The sequence below is a fragment of the Mastomys coucha genome, unplaced genomic scaffold (assembly GCF_008632895.1).
Source record: "Mastomys coucha isolate ucsf_1 unplaced genomic scaffold, UCSF_Mcou_1 pScaffold7, whole genome shotgun sequence".
Classification (NCBI taxonomy): domain Eukaryota; kingdom Metazoa; phylum Chordata; class Mammalia; order Rodentia; family Muridae; genus Mastomys; species Mastomys coucha.
Genome location: NW_022196913.1, coordinates 13,467,669 through 13,484,324, shown reverse-complemented (window position 1 = coordinate 13,484,324; position 16,656 = coordinate 13,467,669). Strand labels below are relative to the sequence as shown.

The following is a 16,656-nucleotide window of genomic DNA, read 5'->3' as shown; positions in this document are numbered from 1 at the left end:
CAGAGAAAGGAGCCTTCCTTGAGGAAATGCCTCCATGAGATTCAGCTGTAAGGCCTTTTCTCAATTAGTGATCAAGAAAGGAGGGTCCAGACAATTGTGGGTGGTGCCATCCCTGGGTTCATAGTCCTGGGTTCATAAGAAAGCAGGCTGAGCAAGCCAGGGGAAACAATCCAGTAAGCAGCACTCCTCCCTGGCCTCTGCATTAGCTTCTGCCTCCAAGTTCCTGTCCTGTGTGAGTTCCTGTCCTGACTTCCTTTGGTGACATTTTACAGCAATGTGGAAGTGTAAGCTGAATAAACCTTTTCCTCCCCAACTTGCTTCTTGGTCATGATATTTTTGTGCAGGAATAGAAACCCTGACTAAGACACTCAATCTTTTAAAAATTAAGCTACCCGTGGCCTTTTTGCTGTTGTGTCTATATAAGGGATCAAGTTCACCACAGCTCACCTGTTTCTTCCCATGTTCTCCCATGGGGACTCTTGGGAACTGATGTGGGCGAAGCTTCCAAGCCTCACACAGCTGTCCCTTTATAAGAGAAGGCAGTATAGAAATTGCCGCTGCTGTGACAGGGGCTGAGCTGTGTTCTGTGCTGTCCTGAGTGTTAGGACAGTTCGAGGCTGAGTCCCAGTTTCTGGGGGCAGGCAGTATGAATGCAATGATGTCCTTGTTCTCTGGAATGTTCTGAAAGAGTTTGAGAAGTGTTTAAAGAATGGCTGACTGAGGTATGAAGAGTTGCAGACATATTTAAACAGGCTGGACATTAAACCAATCTATGCTTTTTGTAAAGATTCTCTCAGAGTGAGGGAACAGTGGGTGAGAGAAAGAGACTGGTGGAGGCAGAAGACCCTCTAGGTCTTCATTCCTAGTCACATTCCTGGTTCTGAGCACTGAAATCCAAAACAATGCACAGATGCTACTGGGAGCTAGTGGATGCACTTTGTTGCAATGTCTGTTCTTTCTCAGTCCAGATAACCAAATAAAACCTCGATTCCATTCCTGGATCCTGAGAGTCATTTTACTAAGCACTGTTTATGTCAGGGAAGTCATCAAAACTGCAAAGAGGGGGAGCCTTGGGGCAGGCAGAGGTTGACTTTTGTCATCAAATTGATTAAAGTTGTGACAAGAAAGAAAATGCTGCATATTACAAAACTATCTCTCTTGTACTTGGTGTTTGTAGAGGAACTTTGTCTGTTTGCCTTTAAGTTTGAGTACTTGATTAATCCACAACTCCCCTGAGTGTATTAATTTAGAAAAACACACTTTTGAAATGTTTAATTGTGGCACTGTTAGAAACTCATGTTCTAGTTTATCACCATCTAGGCATCATTAGGCTCCGAGATGAACAGACACATGATAAGTTTGTGAGGGTGAGGGGGTGTCGCACTGGGATCTGGGAATAATGAGCTCTCATTCTTCTACCAGAGTGGGTCTCACAGCACTCCAGTTCTTAGGACTTCACCGAGCTGTGCATATAGATACTGGCAGCCCTTAGCCCAGGGGAACAGAAATTGTCACTGTATCTTATTTAAAATGCACCACGAACGGTGACAGGAGTTGATTATAAGATTTGTATCTTGGGACTTAATATATCAGAGTCCCTGTGCTTCACCGTGTTCTGGAAGATTCTGAGGGACCACTGAGGTGTGGCTGAGTGACCCTGGAAAAGCTTCAGGGTGCCATGTATTTGAACAGAAATTACATTAAGCTTTCAGGTGAGGTGAGGAAGAGATTGTAAAAGATAAAAGATGTTCTACTGCATCCCTACCTCTCTTGTCTCCATGACCAGGGAGCAGGCGCAGTTCTCCCAAAGGCTACTTGCTCCAGTCCACCACTGTCTGACAAGGATAATCATGTCATCTCCATCATTTCCCAGCTGCCCAGTGTTTTCAGTTTCCTCCTTGGTTTAGAACTCTAGATCTTCATAAAAGTCACCACAGAGTGAGAAATACAAACTCTGGTTTGGGGCAAGATTCTGCAGATTGCCTGTCAGCCTGGGGAATGCCTCTGCATTTGTTGCTCTCTAAATGTTATCAAATAGTAGCTGCAGGCATATTGTACCCATACTGTATACATCATGTTGACATATGGGCATCTTGTACCAGAGTTTTGTTTTTTGTTTGTTTTTTTTGTTTGTTCGTTTGTTTTGGTTTGGTTTGGTTTTCTTAGAATGTGAGAGCTTTAAGCAAAACATTCCATTACACTCCTTATTTTCTTATTATGTAAAGATATTAAATTTATGAGTTGACAATTTTACACACACACACACACACACACACACACACACACACACACACACACATACACCAATAAAGTTTGATCATCTCTGCCCCTCATTACACTCTCTCATTCCTCTTCTACTTTCCTTGGACCATCTCTTCTTCAGAGAAAGGGTCTCTTCCTACTTTCTCATCTTTTAGAGACATCAGGTCTAATTAGGGGTGCTTGCATGAACATGGGTATGGGGTTATTTTCTGGAGCATTCACGATTTACTCCTGGCTGTATCATTCAAGAAAAATGACTCTCCTCTCTTTCTCAGCCATACTGCCAACAGTTGCTCAGCAAGGTGTGGGGACTCATGAACCTCTCTTCTATCCACAGTAGAATGCTGACAGGCTCCATCTTATGGGAAACTATAGCTAGGCAGCCCTTTATTTTACAGACAAGGAACTGAGGCTCAGGAGTGGCTGAATGTTGTCCAAGTCCTGGCTCCCTACCTCACACACAGTCCTACTTCTCTCTCTTATCCAAGAAATGGGTTAGAAGGGCTCATCTAAATTTTCTTGGAGTACCTGCTCCTTCTTCTCTCCGTGAGTGGGCATAGCTGTAGCTGTCCCTAAATTAAGAGTGAGAGATACATCTATAGATGTCAAATGCTGTTCAATCCCTGTTCCAACCCACTTGAGTCTCCTGGCCATTCTTGTATGGGAACTCTTATGATCGCCCCATCACACAGGCCAGGAAACAGAGGTCCTGGGAACTAAGAAGACATAGATTTCACAGTTAGTGAGTGTGTATGTGTGTGCGTGTGCACGCACGCACGTATGTATGCACTCTGGCTCAGAAAGACTAGCTAACTCTTCTCAGTAACATACCTGACCACGAATAAGCAACTTTGCCATGTATCATCTTTCCAGAGGGAGCTGAACAGCACATAGGACAGAGACCCAGGACTTTATTTCTAAGCTCCTTGTGCCTATTATCAGTGTGATCCTTGTCAAGTCTTTAAATACTTCACTCAATGCTGGAATAAAGCAAGAACTTCACCAATGATTGCTGACCTGTAGCCCGTACACAATCACTCCCCTGAACTGATTTGTAAGCAAGGCACTTAGGGTATCCCAAGTGTATATATTAGGGACACTAAGCATCTGATAGAACAGGCTCAGAGTAACTTGAGAGATTGGGGGGGCTTGAGAACATGTGACCCTAAGATCTCATAAGATGAATGCACTATTACCCTGGCAGGGGTTTAGAGTGTGGGGTACACACTGCATTGTGGTGGGACGGAGTGAGAAAAGCTACTGAATTTTGTTTTAAAGAAGAGAACATTTCCTTTCCCCACTATGTCTAAAATCCTCTAAACCATCTCTGAAATCATTTCAAAAATGTAATCGAGGATGGATGGGAGGTTTTCTAGACAGGCATGTTGCCTAGATTAGCCTGAACCCTGTCTCCTGCACATGAATGACCAGGGGTCCATCCTCCTCTCAGCACCTTTGAGTCCATAGGTAGGTATTCAAGCGACTGTTGTCTTTCTGGGAGTGTCCAAGCTGATGGCCAGATTGTGGGACACCTATTGAAGTTGCCTGAGTGGCCAGTTTGTAGGGGAACTCCCTGTGGGTGGGCTGATGTTAGGTTTGCTCTCTCTGGCTTTGCAGTCTGAGGTTCTCGTCCCCAGTGGTGCCTCTCTCTCTTTTCCCTACTACTGGCCTATGGGTTTCTGCTCTTCTTCAACTCCCCTGCTCTAACCCAGCAACAAACCTCACATCTGACTTTGATCTGCCATCATTTGCTCAGGGAACAGAGCTAGGATGAGGAAGAGAAGCTAAGGATTGTGAAGCTCAAGAGCGAGCATCCCAATTCCACATTGGACTTGAGCCTCACTCTGAGCTTTTGCCATTACCATGTAACCTTGTGAAGTTTCGGCTCCAACCTGAGACTTTCTTTAGGCCACCTCCCTAGCCTCTGCCAGGGGTTCATAGAAGCTCACAAATGAATGCAGCCCAAGTCACCCCTGTGCCAGAGAAGAGACAGAAAGTCTTGACTGCATCTGCAGAGGGAGGGAGCTCTCAAAGGAGTAGGATCTCCCCTAGATGCCCTCTGGGGCTAGAAAGGCAAGCCAGCTTTGGCACCTCCCTGCATGTATTCTTTGTCATCCCCCCCCCCCCCCAGCTCTGGTGACTGGGGACTATCTCTTTCTTTTCTCCTGGATCTTCATCTTTTCTTTCTCCAGCTCATTTACATGTTGGCCTTCTCCCATTTGCCATCTTCTTTCTGCTGTCTCTCTCCTTTTCAGTGTAACAATGAATCCCAAAGGAAGGCCCCCCCATCCCCCGCTCATCCCCAGAAAGCCTGTCTACACTAGTGCAGCTGTAGGCTTTAAGCTGACAAAGGCAACCTTCTCAAATGGGAGCCTTTGGCAAACTGCCAGCACCCCACTGCTCCACAGAAGCATCAGCAGAAGCCTGGAGAGCCAGGAGGATGGCTTTTCATGGGAATTCATCCATGAGGGCAGCTGAGAGCTCTGACCTTCTCCAGGCTTCCTCTTGCCCGAGTAGGTGCGTAAGGTTTCCACACATTCCAAAATCAGCAACCTGCTGGACCACAACACCCACGTGCGTGCTCTACCTGTACATGGTTGAGCTCTGCATCTTGCAAACTCAATCAACTCTTTCCTCTCGTCAGATCACAGTAACTTTGTCTTTTTAGACTTGCACTTATTAAGTCATAGACTTCCTTTTAAACCACACGTGCTCAGTTTCCTTCATAGGCCAGGAAGCCGTTGGAAAGTAGGGAATAACAGGTATCTTAGGACAAGGTCATTACCACAGTTGTATAGAAGCTAAGTACTGGACTTTTTTGTAACTGACCTTCCACTTTCAGTGCTAGGCTGTGGGCTTACCTACCTCAGAATAGCCTCAGCACAGTCATCTCTCAGATGGGAGAATGATTAATATCTAGTACAAAGATTGCATTTGAGGGTGAATGTGCCATTATATGTAAACAAAAAATTAGAGTCAATATAGAGTACTTGCTGAATAAGTCTTAGCTACTATGTCACAATCACTATGATTATTTTCTGTAATTATGGGCATGAAAAGAGACAGTTGGCAGACTGTGGCTTGTAGACACTGCTTAACTGGTGAATGGTTACATAGATAATGTTTAAAATATCAAACTTAGTAGGAGCATCAGGCTTCAGTGCTTATTTTTCTATATATTTGTACTCAAGTTTGATCATTCATGTTTTAGCAGGAAGTAGAAGCTATTGAATCAATGCACAGTATATTTCATGAACATAGTGAATGATGTATAGTATATGTTACATGTAGATTTGTACAAATGTACAACATAGAAGTACATAGGACATGCTGTATGTATATTGAATAATGTATATATATTGTACACATGATTAAGTGTGATATATACATTGTATAGACTTAAAAAAGTTAATAATCTGCAGTCTTCCATGCCTAATTAAAGCTATGTTCTATTAAAAATTGTATACATCTTATTTATTTATTTATTTATTTATTTATTTATTTATTTATTTTGGTGTGTGTGCATGCAAGCATGCATGTACAACTGCTACATTGTTTGTGTGGCGATCAGGGGACAAACTGAAGGAATCTATTCTCTCCTTCCTCCCTATGGCTCTTGGAGATTGAACTCAGGGTGTCTGGCTTGACAACAAATACCTTTACCCTTGGAGTGACCTCATAGGGCCAACAGGTGTCTTCCAAAGCTGTTTTTCACATGTAGTAGCAATGAAATCTCACCACCATTCTAGCTGTTGCTTCTGAAGAAACAGAACATGCAGAAGAGGCAATCTGAGGAACAGGTAGGTGTGTAAGAGGACATTTTCTCTTTGTAAATGACCACCTTACCCTCCTGTATAAACCAAAAGAGGGTGTGTATAACCACAGAATCTAGAAGGCAGAGGTGTTGAAAGGAATGAAGCTGCCTGACTAATCCCTGCTTTGTGTTGCTATCACAAATGCGGAGCATGAGTGCAGAGCAGCGAGTGGGCTCCCTGGGATGGACACGTATCTAGAGGAGCAGATTACCAGGTGGTTGGGCCTCATCCTGACTTTACCTTGCTCAGAGAATACAAGTGTCCCAGGGAGGTTGGTAGAAAATTATATACCTTCACATAAACATAATTAGGAAATGCCCCTCTGGATAAGCTTCCCAAGAAGAGGCAAAGGCATCAGGATTTTAGAGTTTTTTTTTTTTTTCCCAGAAGATCTTGTAGGTGTGTCCCAAGTTAAGAGAGAAATCCTTATTCTTTAGAAAAGTAAATTATTTATTATAGTACATATGTGTGTGTTACATATAGGTACACATGCCAAGGAGAACAACTTTGCGTAGTCACTTCTCTCCTTCATGTCTACAGAAGTTCTGAGGTTTGAACACGTGTTGTCGGACTTGCCTGGCAAGTGCCTTTACTTACCGAGCCCTTTCCAAGCCCACAAAAGCCCATCTTAAGAGAGTGCTGTGATTCTGGCTCAAAGCTATGGGTGTGTCTCGCTTTCTTCCACTATTCTTAAAGCCAGTACTAACAAAGCAAACACCACAGCTTTTAAGAACAGAAATTAACTTCAGATGAGGAAGAATGATGACTTAGGACAATCATCCTCTTTCTCTTATTTCATAACTTATAGAATTGTCAAAAGTTTTGGATAAGAAGGACTGGCTTCCTACCTGACTAACTTATCCAACAATTTATGTGCATTGTACATGGAGATCATTGCAGGAGGAGAAATTCATCCATTTTTAACGTTTGATTCCTGGGCTTTATTGTCAAAAGGATCCATCTGAGTCATACCCTGTGCTTTTGCTGATTTTATACACCCGAAGAAGCCTCGGGCACAGTCTTCCCCAGAAGGCCCTCCTACAGGCCTGCTTGTTCAAAGCAGCCAACTGTTAGGAGTCACTTTAGAAGGTATTTCCTCTCTTGCTTTGAAGAAACATGCATTTTAGTGACTGACTAAACCTTTGCAAAACACTACAAATACCAATCCAGTTGAAATGGAGATTTAAAACAAAAAAAGGGAAAGTAAAGGGTGAATAAGAACACTGGAAACAAGCCAATTAATTCCCTTTTCGGATATACTGTGTGCATACAGAAAATGTACCTTTTCATTAGCTCACTTCACTGGGATGTACTTTATTATGTCTTCTAACCAGTTTTTGAGCAACAGAACTGCTAAAAAAAATACAAGCACTCGTGATGAATTTATGAACTCAGAGCTTTTCATGCCAGAGGTGAGAAGTAGGCCTGTGCCTGTTAGCATCTCTCACAAAGGCACTTCCAGGGATGGGTATTAATCCATTCCCACTCTCCTGCTTCTAATTCCCACTATTAGCCATGTTAGCCTATAGGAGTCTTGTACCAACTGTAGATAAACAAAACAGAAAGGATTTGGACAGAGCCTCCTGGCTATCTCTCAGCAGACATCATCATTTTCAACAGCTGTTTCTGGAGTCCCAGGACTGTGTACTTTCTTATCAGCATAGTAAACCTTGCACATTTATGTCTGCTCCATGCCTTAAAGGTATTAATAAATGCTTGTTTTTGTCACCGTGGCTAAGACTCAGTTCTCAGCTACATGAAATGGTGAAAATTAGAGTCTGGTGAACTCACACCTGCAATTTGAACCTTTGCTGTGAGCAGGCTATCCAACTTGCTTTCAAAACTCAGGCTGCAGGAATGATATGGACTCTTGCCCTGTTCCTGCTGAACCTCTCCTTTAAGTAGTTCAGCCAAGCTGGAGCTTTGGATTGTGAGCACAGCAACTCTCATTACATATTCAGACATACTCTGAGGGTGTCGGGACAAGTTTAGGAGGTTCTACTTCTTTAGGATTATCCTATACACCCTGTATATTCCATGGCTTCATTCTAGAACCCACTAAGTTTTTTCAGGCAGATTCTTAGATGAGTTGTGTGTGTGTTTGTGTCATGTATGTGGAGAGCAGAAGTTAACCTCAGATGCAATCCCTCAGGATATCTTCCTCCATGTTTCTGGAGACTACAGGGGACAGAGAGTCTCTCTCTGGCCAGAAGCTCATGGATTCAGGTTGACTGGCTAGCAAATTTGGGGATATATTGTCTATGGCTCTCGAACTCTGGAGTTACAAGGCCACCCCATGTGCCTGCCTTATTAAATGGGTGCTGGAGATGGATTCAGTTCTTCTTGCTCGTCTGCCAATCACCTTACTGAATGAGTGATCTCACCAGGCTCAACAGATGCATCTGAAACATGCCTTCCTGACAGTCCTAAGCACTGGCACAGATGAAGTATTTGTTTCAAAACCTATCATGTAATTAAGAGAACTCCCACTAGGATGGCTTGAAGCCTTGTTTGTAATGCTAGTCTTTGGTTAAAGCATTGAACAAACGACATCTTCTTATGAAATAACATGTGGGTCTCTGCAATCCTGCAAATTTGAGACTGTCCTGCGAGGAGCTAAACACGGGTATTTGGGCAGACAACATTAAATACTGGTGTTAGTGTTCAAGTTCTAGAAATTGCACTGCTACAGGTTCTTCAAGCAGACTCTTGAAGAACTGTCCTTGCTCGGGCATGGGGGTGGGGGGAGGTGGAAAGCTTTTTATTCTAAAAGCCCAGGTTTTGTGAAGATGTTTGGTTTGCTGCACCATGGCAGTGGTAAGAGAACAGCCAGACAAGGATTGTGAAAGGAGACCTCTTTAGGGATCTAAAACTCTAGAGTCAAGATGTGTTTGGGACCAAGTGTTTGTTTGAATATGCTAGAAGGATGAGGGTATGGTATTCACGATGATAGACAAAGAGTGAAATCCATGAGGTATAAGTGAAGGATTCTATGCTCTCCAGATGAGAAGCATAGAGTATTCCATGATGGTTAGATGGGTGGTCCATGATGGATTGGTTGCAGTCCACAAAGTATAGGTAGAGGGTCTGTGATGTATTGATGGGGTTCTATAATGTATATATGGATGATCTGGTCTGTAGATGGGGGTTCATGGTGTACATGGCAGAAAATACTGCAACTAATAGATAATAGTTTCCCTTTAGTTTCATGATCTATAGATGAAGGGTTTTGATATATAGGTGGGGATCCCATGATGTGTAGATAGGGGTTCATAATTTGTGCATGGAGTTTCTATGATCTATACAGACGGAATATCTATGATCTATGGGTGAGGGCTCATGGTGTAGAAACAGAGGTTTGCATGACACATAGACAAGGGTTCCACAGTGTCTAGCTAGGACTTATGTGATCTATAGACAAAGGCCCTGTGATGTATTGAAGTGCTTCCAGGATAACACAGTTCCTAGAAGGAAAGGGTTCAGGCTGAGCAGGAAGAGAGAATAGCATTTATGGTGAACCTTGAAATAGTTTATTTTCACATTTTCTCTCTTGAACTTAGACCCTACCTAGGACAGGCTTTTAATTTCATCATCCCTGACTCCTATTGTTGTGTTGGCCCCCACCCAGCTACAGGGTGCACTTTTCAAGGGGGCTGAGGCAAGAGGATAATGAGCCCCTGGCATGGCTGCACTGCCGTGTGTGATGAATGGCCCGCAACCCTCGAGCCGCTCCGTGCCCTTCATCATCCAGTCGGAGTGGTTAGCAGACTGTCAGAGAAAAATAATTTAGCGGCCATGGCTTTAACGGATGTGCTGCATTCTGGGGTCAAATGACTATTACAAAGTAGTGGTGCTGCCTGGCTTCTCTGTCCTGTGAGCTCAGAGTCGACAACATGAAAGAAGGGAGCCATCACATCCAGAACTCACTGTCATTCTTCAGTTTCACACAGTAGAAAGCAGGAGAGAGAGAGAGAGAAAGAGAGAGAGAGAGAGAGAGAGAGAGAGAGAGAGAGAGAGAGAGAGAGAGAGAGAGATAGGGGGGGCATGTCCTAGTAAATAGATAATCCCAGGCCAGTCTGCAGGCTTTGTGCAAGGTGGTATCAGGCTGGGGAAGAGTAAAGAAGCAATGGGAGCATGCCCACAATCACTAACGGGGCCTTCTCAGGCAAAATGGCCAGAGGTCATTCTTCTGCCCAGCCTGAGTCCAGGCAGTAGGGTGCTTCGATGACTATTCTGCAAGTTGGATCCCAGGTAGCAGAAAGGTAGAATGGGGGGAAGTCAGAAACATAAAAAGACGCAGACATAGAAAAGAGGGGAAACAAGGCGATAGAGTTCCTTGTTAGTAAATGCACAGTGATGGATCTGGGAATTGTTCTTGTGTCTTTCTCTAGCACCTTCCCCCCAACCCTCTGTGGGGCTATGCATTTATTTGAGCACAAGCTGAAAGTCAGGACTGATGAAAGTTATGGCTTACCTGCTCCAACCTACTTGTTAAATTGATTATTGCATGTGTAATAAATACTTGAGGTGAGGTAAATGAATAGGAGGTAGGTAGAGCAGGAAACCCATTCTCCCTCACCTGGGACTCATTATCTATAGATTATCCTTTCCTTCACCCAAGATTGGTGAAACGCAGGACATTTTGGGCCAGGAAGATGGCTGAGTGAATAAAGTGAATGTTATGCAAGCATGAAGATCCCCAAGTTTGTATCATCAGCATCCACATAAAAAGCAGGGAATGGTAGCATGTGCCTAAGGTCTAAAGGGGTGGAGACAGGACAATCACTGGGGTATGCTGGCCAGCTAGTCTTGCCAAATTGCTGAGATCCAGATTCAATGAGAGAGTCTGTATCAAAAAATAAGGAGGAGAAGCCGGAGAGATGGCTCAGCAGTTAAGAGTATATACTCCTATTGCAGAGAGATCCATAATCTCTCAGCACCCACATCAGCAGCTCACAACTGCCTATAACTCCAGGTCCAGGGGATCTAAGTCCCTCTTCTGGACTTGAGAGCACTGAAGAGATGTGCATATCTCCTACATATACCCAAAGTTAAAAATAAACATAAATAAAAATAAGGTGGAAAGTGATAGGAGGGAACATTCCTCATTAATCCCGGACATGTCTTTATCTGCATACAAACACACACATGTGAACACCCACACAAATACAGACCCAAACACACATGCATGTACTACACACACACACACACACACACACACACACACACACAGAACATCTGCTGTGGCATCTATCCTATGCCTGCTTATAGTCAGATAAATGTGGGATGAATGAATGAATAAATAAATGCTGTACCTAGTCATTATTCAAGGTGAAGGTCCCTTAATGTTCCTTGTTGCTTCACACATACCCCTGAGCAGTAGCTGGGTTTTGATGACAGCCCAAATTCTTTTGCAGATTCTTTATCTCACAAGGCAAACCAATGGACCTCTATGCCAGGTGCAATGATGTCATGATGGTGGTGATCACAGCAATAGCTAACTCGCAGTTATTAAGTGCTTATGATGAATCCCACACGGGGCTAAGTGCCTTTTAACTATGTAAAGTGTTTCTTCCCTTGATTGATGCCCAAAATGAATAAAAATAATTTTCTGTATTGACTACATTAGAGAGACCTACAAATAAGTCTCAAAATGATAAGAGAAAAGAGAATTTGCATAAATAAGCAATTATAAATCTTGGCAGAATAAGGTTGTCTTAAGTGATGTGAAAGTAGTTCTTGACACATAGGCAGTGCTACAAAGGCATCTTAAACAAGTGAAGGCAAACTGCACCTTCTTTTTAAAAGAAATGAAAGAAATTTTGTATTTATTGTATTGGTAGCTTCTGGAAGCCTGGGGCCCTTCGTTTAGATGGGTACCCGGTAAGGTCCTTGTCTCTCTTAGGCCATAGATGGGTCTGGGGCGGGCCCTTGTCTCTTCTATACATAGATAGGTCCCTGGTGGCTGTGTTGGGGATGGAGCAGGTGGCATGCAAGGGCCAGCAGGGATGTGTGGAGTGGGTGGCTGCTACTCCACACACATCCTGAGTAACCAGTGGGGTGTGGTGGATGGAGAGGCACATGGACCTCCAGGACATGCTCTCTTCCATATGTGTGGGACTCCCCACAGGGATGAGGGTACAGCTCAGGTGGGACCACTTGTCTAACATGCAAGTGGCTCTGGGATTGAACTCCAGTATCACCAAGAAAGAAAAAAAAATAAAAGCAGAGCCCCTATTGTGTTGACAAAACCAGGAGAGGTCCTTCCTTTCTTCCTTCTTTCATTCTCTCCTTCTTCCCTCCTTTTTCTTCCTTCTTTTCTTTCTTCCTTCCTTTTCCCTTCTCTCCCTCCCTCCTTCCTTCCCTCCTTTCTTTCTTTCTTTCTTCCTTCCTTCCTTCCTTCCTTCCTTCCTTCCTTCCTTCCTTCCTTCCTTCTTTTTTCCTTCCTCCCTCCCTTCTCTTTTTTCTTTCTTTCTTTCTCTTCCTTCCCTCCCTCTTTTCTTCCTTTCTTCCCTTCCTTCTCCCTTTCCTTCCTTCTTTCCTTCCTTCCCTCCCTCCCTATTCCCCCCTTCATTATTTCTCATACATGCCAGGCTGACTTTGAACTTACTATGTAGCTGGAGATAACATTGAATCCTCTATCCTCTTGTCTCTGCTTCCCCAGTGCCAGGATTATATACATGTACCACCGTTCCTGTCCATACTGTGCTGAGAATTGGGCCCATAGCTTCATGCAAACTGGGTAGGCATTAGACTGATTGAATCATATCCACAGGGCCCTAACTCCCATTCCTAACACCCTCTGCCTTCCAGCAAGTTATTCTTCACACACTCTTGGTCTGTGCTAGTTAGTGTCTTACTGCAGAAGTTTCCATTTGGTTGGAAACCATAGTTACAGAGGTCCTGGTCACTCCCAATGAGAAAACTACCATCTTGGTTTGCCCAGAGTAACCGACTAGAAACTTAGCCCAGATCACCAACCAACACACCTTTTACTTCTAAGTTACCAGAGGGCCTGGGAAATGAATCCTACCTTTCCTGCAGCCTAGCCCATTTGGTGGGGACAGAGACCCTGCCCTGGGCTGTCTCCACTTGTTTCCTGTGACCCTGGTTGTCTTTTCTCCCTAGCAGTTGATTCCATCATTGTAAAAATTGCCTGGCTTCATGTATTCTCTCATGGCTTCTGCTCAGTTCCTGTGTCGATGATCTCTCTTTGCTTTCTTAACATTCCCACGATTCTCTATCCACAAAACCTGGTAGTTTCTCTCTGTGTGCTTAGGAGAGGGGCCTTTTCAGGAAGGCCAGGGCTTACCACGTTCTGCTCACAGCCACCCGGGGGGCGGGAGGGAAGCGGCAGGCCTACTCCCCCCTTACAGCAAGAATATCCCAACTCACATCCATCTTTCCACCTAGCAGGCAGCTACCTGAGAAGTCTCACCTGTGGCAAGAGGTTGCTTTTACTCCTGCTGGGTATGTGACCAGGCAGCCGGATATTGAAGAGGGCCTGCAAGGCAGCTTGTGCTGCTTGGCCCTTGGCCAGCTTCTTGCTGCGTCCAGAGCCTTCGAACGTCCTCCCGTCCACGCTCACAGCCATGACAAAGCTCTTGACTCGGGGCTTCTCGGCTGTCTCGGAGAGGCACACATACCGAAGACCTGAGCGTAACTCATTCAGCACCACTACAGGGTTCCTCTCACCCAGGCCCCCGGGGGCCAGCCTGGACCTGTCAGGCAAAGCCTGGCCCATGAGGTCCAGTGTGTGGTAGAGCAGCCGCCCTCGCCGGTAGGCAGAGGACAGAAACTCTGTGTCAACAGGACGACAGCCCGGGAAATCCTCGGTTTTTGAGGATGGTTCGAACTCCTTGAACAATGTGTCTGGGAAGTCAGCCTGGTCAGAGGTGAAGTCAGTGCACGGACTGGTACTACTGCCCATGGCCAGGTGGGCCTGGAATGCATTGGGGAACTGCACGAAGGACTTCAGGGCCATTTCTGCTGCCCGCATCTTGGCCTTCTTCTTAGTGGGCCCCGTACCTTCAAATGTGAGCCCGTTCACTTCCACAGCCACAGCGAACACTGGGGCGTGCACTGGGCCAGTCTGTGACACCATCCGGTACTGCAGACCTGGCTTCAGCTCATGCAGCTGGACCAGCGCATTCTTGGGTGTCATAGACCAGGAGAGCTTCTTCCAGATCAGCTGGAGTTTGCAGAAATGTCCCCCATTTCCTTCCTCCAGCGGCCTTTTCCTTTTCACGCTGGGTGTGCTGCCTCTGGCCCAGTCTCCAGAGGGCAGGGGCCTGGTCCCCAGGTTGCTCACGTTTCTGTTTTCCTTCACTTCAGCACTGCTGGTACCTGGAGGTGAGAACAAATTAGTCATGACCCAGAGCACTGGCAGGTCACCACTAATGAGAGAAATCATTGCTAATGACGGCTCTGTAAGGCTGGGGAATCCAGGTGCATAGACCCCTTGTCGTCAGCACCTCAGACCAGGGCTGGGAAAGGTGCTGTAATGACTTTCACAAGATACAAGGGAGGAACAGCAGTGGGGACCATTTGCCTATGGGGTTGGGGGAGGCCTCCATCATTGGGCAGTTTTCAGAAAGTCAGGCTTGAGAAAACACGAGGAAGAGACAGGCAAGGCGTGTGTCCTGTGCACGGTGTCACAGTCTCTGGTCGTTAGTATGAGCTGTGATGTTGTCACCTAGGAGTGCCGTACCTCCTCTGTGCCCATAGGCAAATGATGAGTGCCTTCCCTCCCCACATGCTGCCAAGGCCCTATGGCAAGGTAGGAGTTGCCTGTGATGCCCGCAGACTTGTGGGGGGCAGGGCTTTGTTGAGACCAGGCTCTTAGGTATCAGGCCCAGTAGAGTTTCTCAAAACCCTACCTCCTAATTCATATCCTGAAGGGACGTGCAGCTGTCTGTCCTAAATGGCTGCATGTCACCTGTGCCACCGGTCAATAGAGTTGCTGGGCCTTAGCCATGTCTGTTATTTATGGAGCTGAGAGTCTGAGAGGGTATCAGGGCCCTGAGTCTAAGCTCTTTATTACTTGTCCCATCCTAGGTGAGGCAACTTGTGGGGAGCCAATCAAAGGCCACAGGTGCTGAGACACGTCTTTTACGCTTCATCTGAAATGTGGCTTTTGGGCTTCTCTCTTAAAATCACTGAAGTTTCCTAACAAAGGGCACTTTGTCCTTATAAATAAAAATGTTACAGGTTGACATGTCAAGGTAGAAAATGGATCTAAATGTGCCATATAGTTCAGTTCCAGGTCAGGCGCTCTGCTTCCCCTACCCCCACTGACAACTGAGGAATGCTACCTACTCAGGTATTCCTTATGTCATTAGGAACACATCCTAGAACTGAGATTGACAAAGATGTCCATTGTGGCATATTATTTTTACAGTTGAAAATGTAGGAAATACATAACTCCCCACATTTAGAGGACTGGTTAGGTTGCAGTAGACTCCCACAGCAGAATGATAATACAACAATGATGTCTTCATGGACTTGATATGCTTCAACCTAAATAAATCTCATCAGCACAATGCTGGATGACAAAATGAACTTGCAAAAGCAATCACTGAGTAGGACAGAACGCACATAAGTCTGCAGAATACGCTATTACATATTACTCATATAAGTAGACTTATGAAAGAACTGGGGGCAGCTATATAAAAAAGACATCCCCCCATCTCCCAGAGGAGGTGGGCGAAAGAAGGAAAAGAAATAAGAGGGCAAAGAATGGCTTCATTTCTACTTTGGCATTTTCTTTTTAAAGTTACATTGTGTGTGTGTGTGTGTGTGTGTGAGATGAGGGTGCAGGTTTGGGCAGGTCATAGTGTGTGTGTGTGTGTGTGTGTGTGTGTGTGTGTGTGTGTGTGTGTGTGTGTGTGAGATGAGGGTGCAGGTTTGGGCAGGTCATAGTGTGTGTGTGTGTGTGTGTGTGTGTGTGTGTGTGTGTGAGATGAGGGTGCAGGTTTGGGCAGGTCAGAGAACAACTTGCAGGAGTCTGTTCTCTCTATCATGTGGGTTCCAAGGACTGGACTCAGGTCATCAGGCTTGATGGCAAGTACCTTTGCCACTGCATTCATCTTGTTGATCCAACATTTTATTGCTTTTGCAAAAAATAAGATACAGTAAGTTTAGCAAAACTATAACTTTATATGTATATGTACACATATAAACACACACACATATGTATATAGATGCATAATCTATCCACATATTTATATACATGTGCACATATATGTATATTATATATATATGTGTGTGTGTGTGTGTGTGTGTGTGTGTGTGTGTATGTGTGTGTGTATACACATATATACATAGATATGAGTCCTGGGACTGATCCGGCCAGGCACAATCATGCCCACTCTAAACACGTTGCACATGTTCTCAGGGGCTAGGAGCTCTCAGCTCCATGGCAGGTGTGAATGTGTTTTTTTTTTCTCATTAAGCAAGTGGAAACTGCAGGTGAATTTTCCAGTGAACCCACAGCTTCAAAAACAGACAGTGAACGCCTGGCTGGTTGTTGACACATGGACCTGCTTCTCTCTTGCAGCTAGGAAGCAACTTATGCATA

The 16,656-nt window shown here is 44.9% G+C and overlaps 1 protein-coding gene across 2 annotated transcripts in view; it reads right to left on the bottom strand.

Moving 5' to 3' along the window:
- Positions 1 to 16,656, bottom strand: part of Adarb2 (adenosine deaminase RNA specific B2 (inactive)) — a 532,727-nt gene that overhangs the window by 169,049 nt on the left and 347,022 nt on the right. For both annotated transcript variants that reach the window (XM_031358852.1, XM_031358853.1), the window contains exon 3: positions 13,516 to 14,423. In XM_031358852.1, coding sequence (XP_031214712.1) covers positions 13,516 to 14,423 — 908 coding nt within the window. The remainder of the gene's footprint in view (positions 1 to 13,515; positions 14,424 to 16,656) is intronic.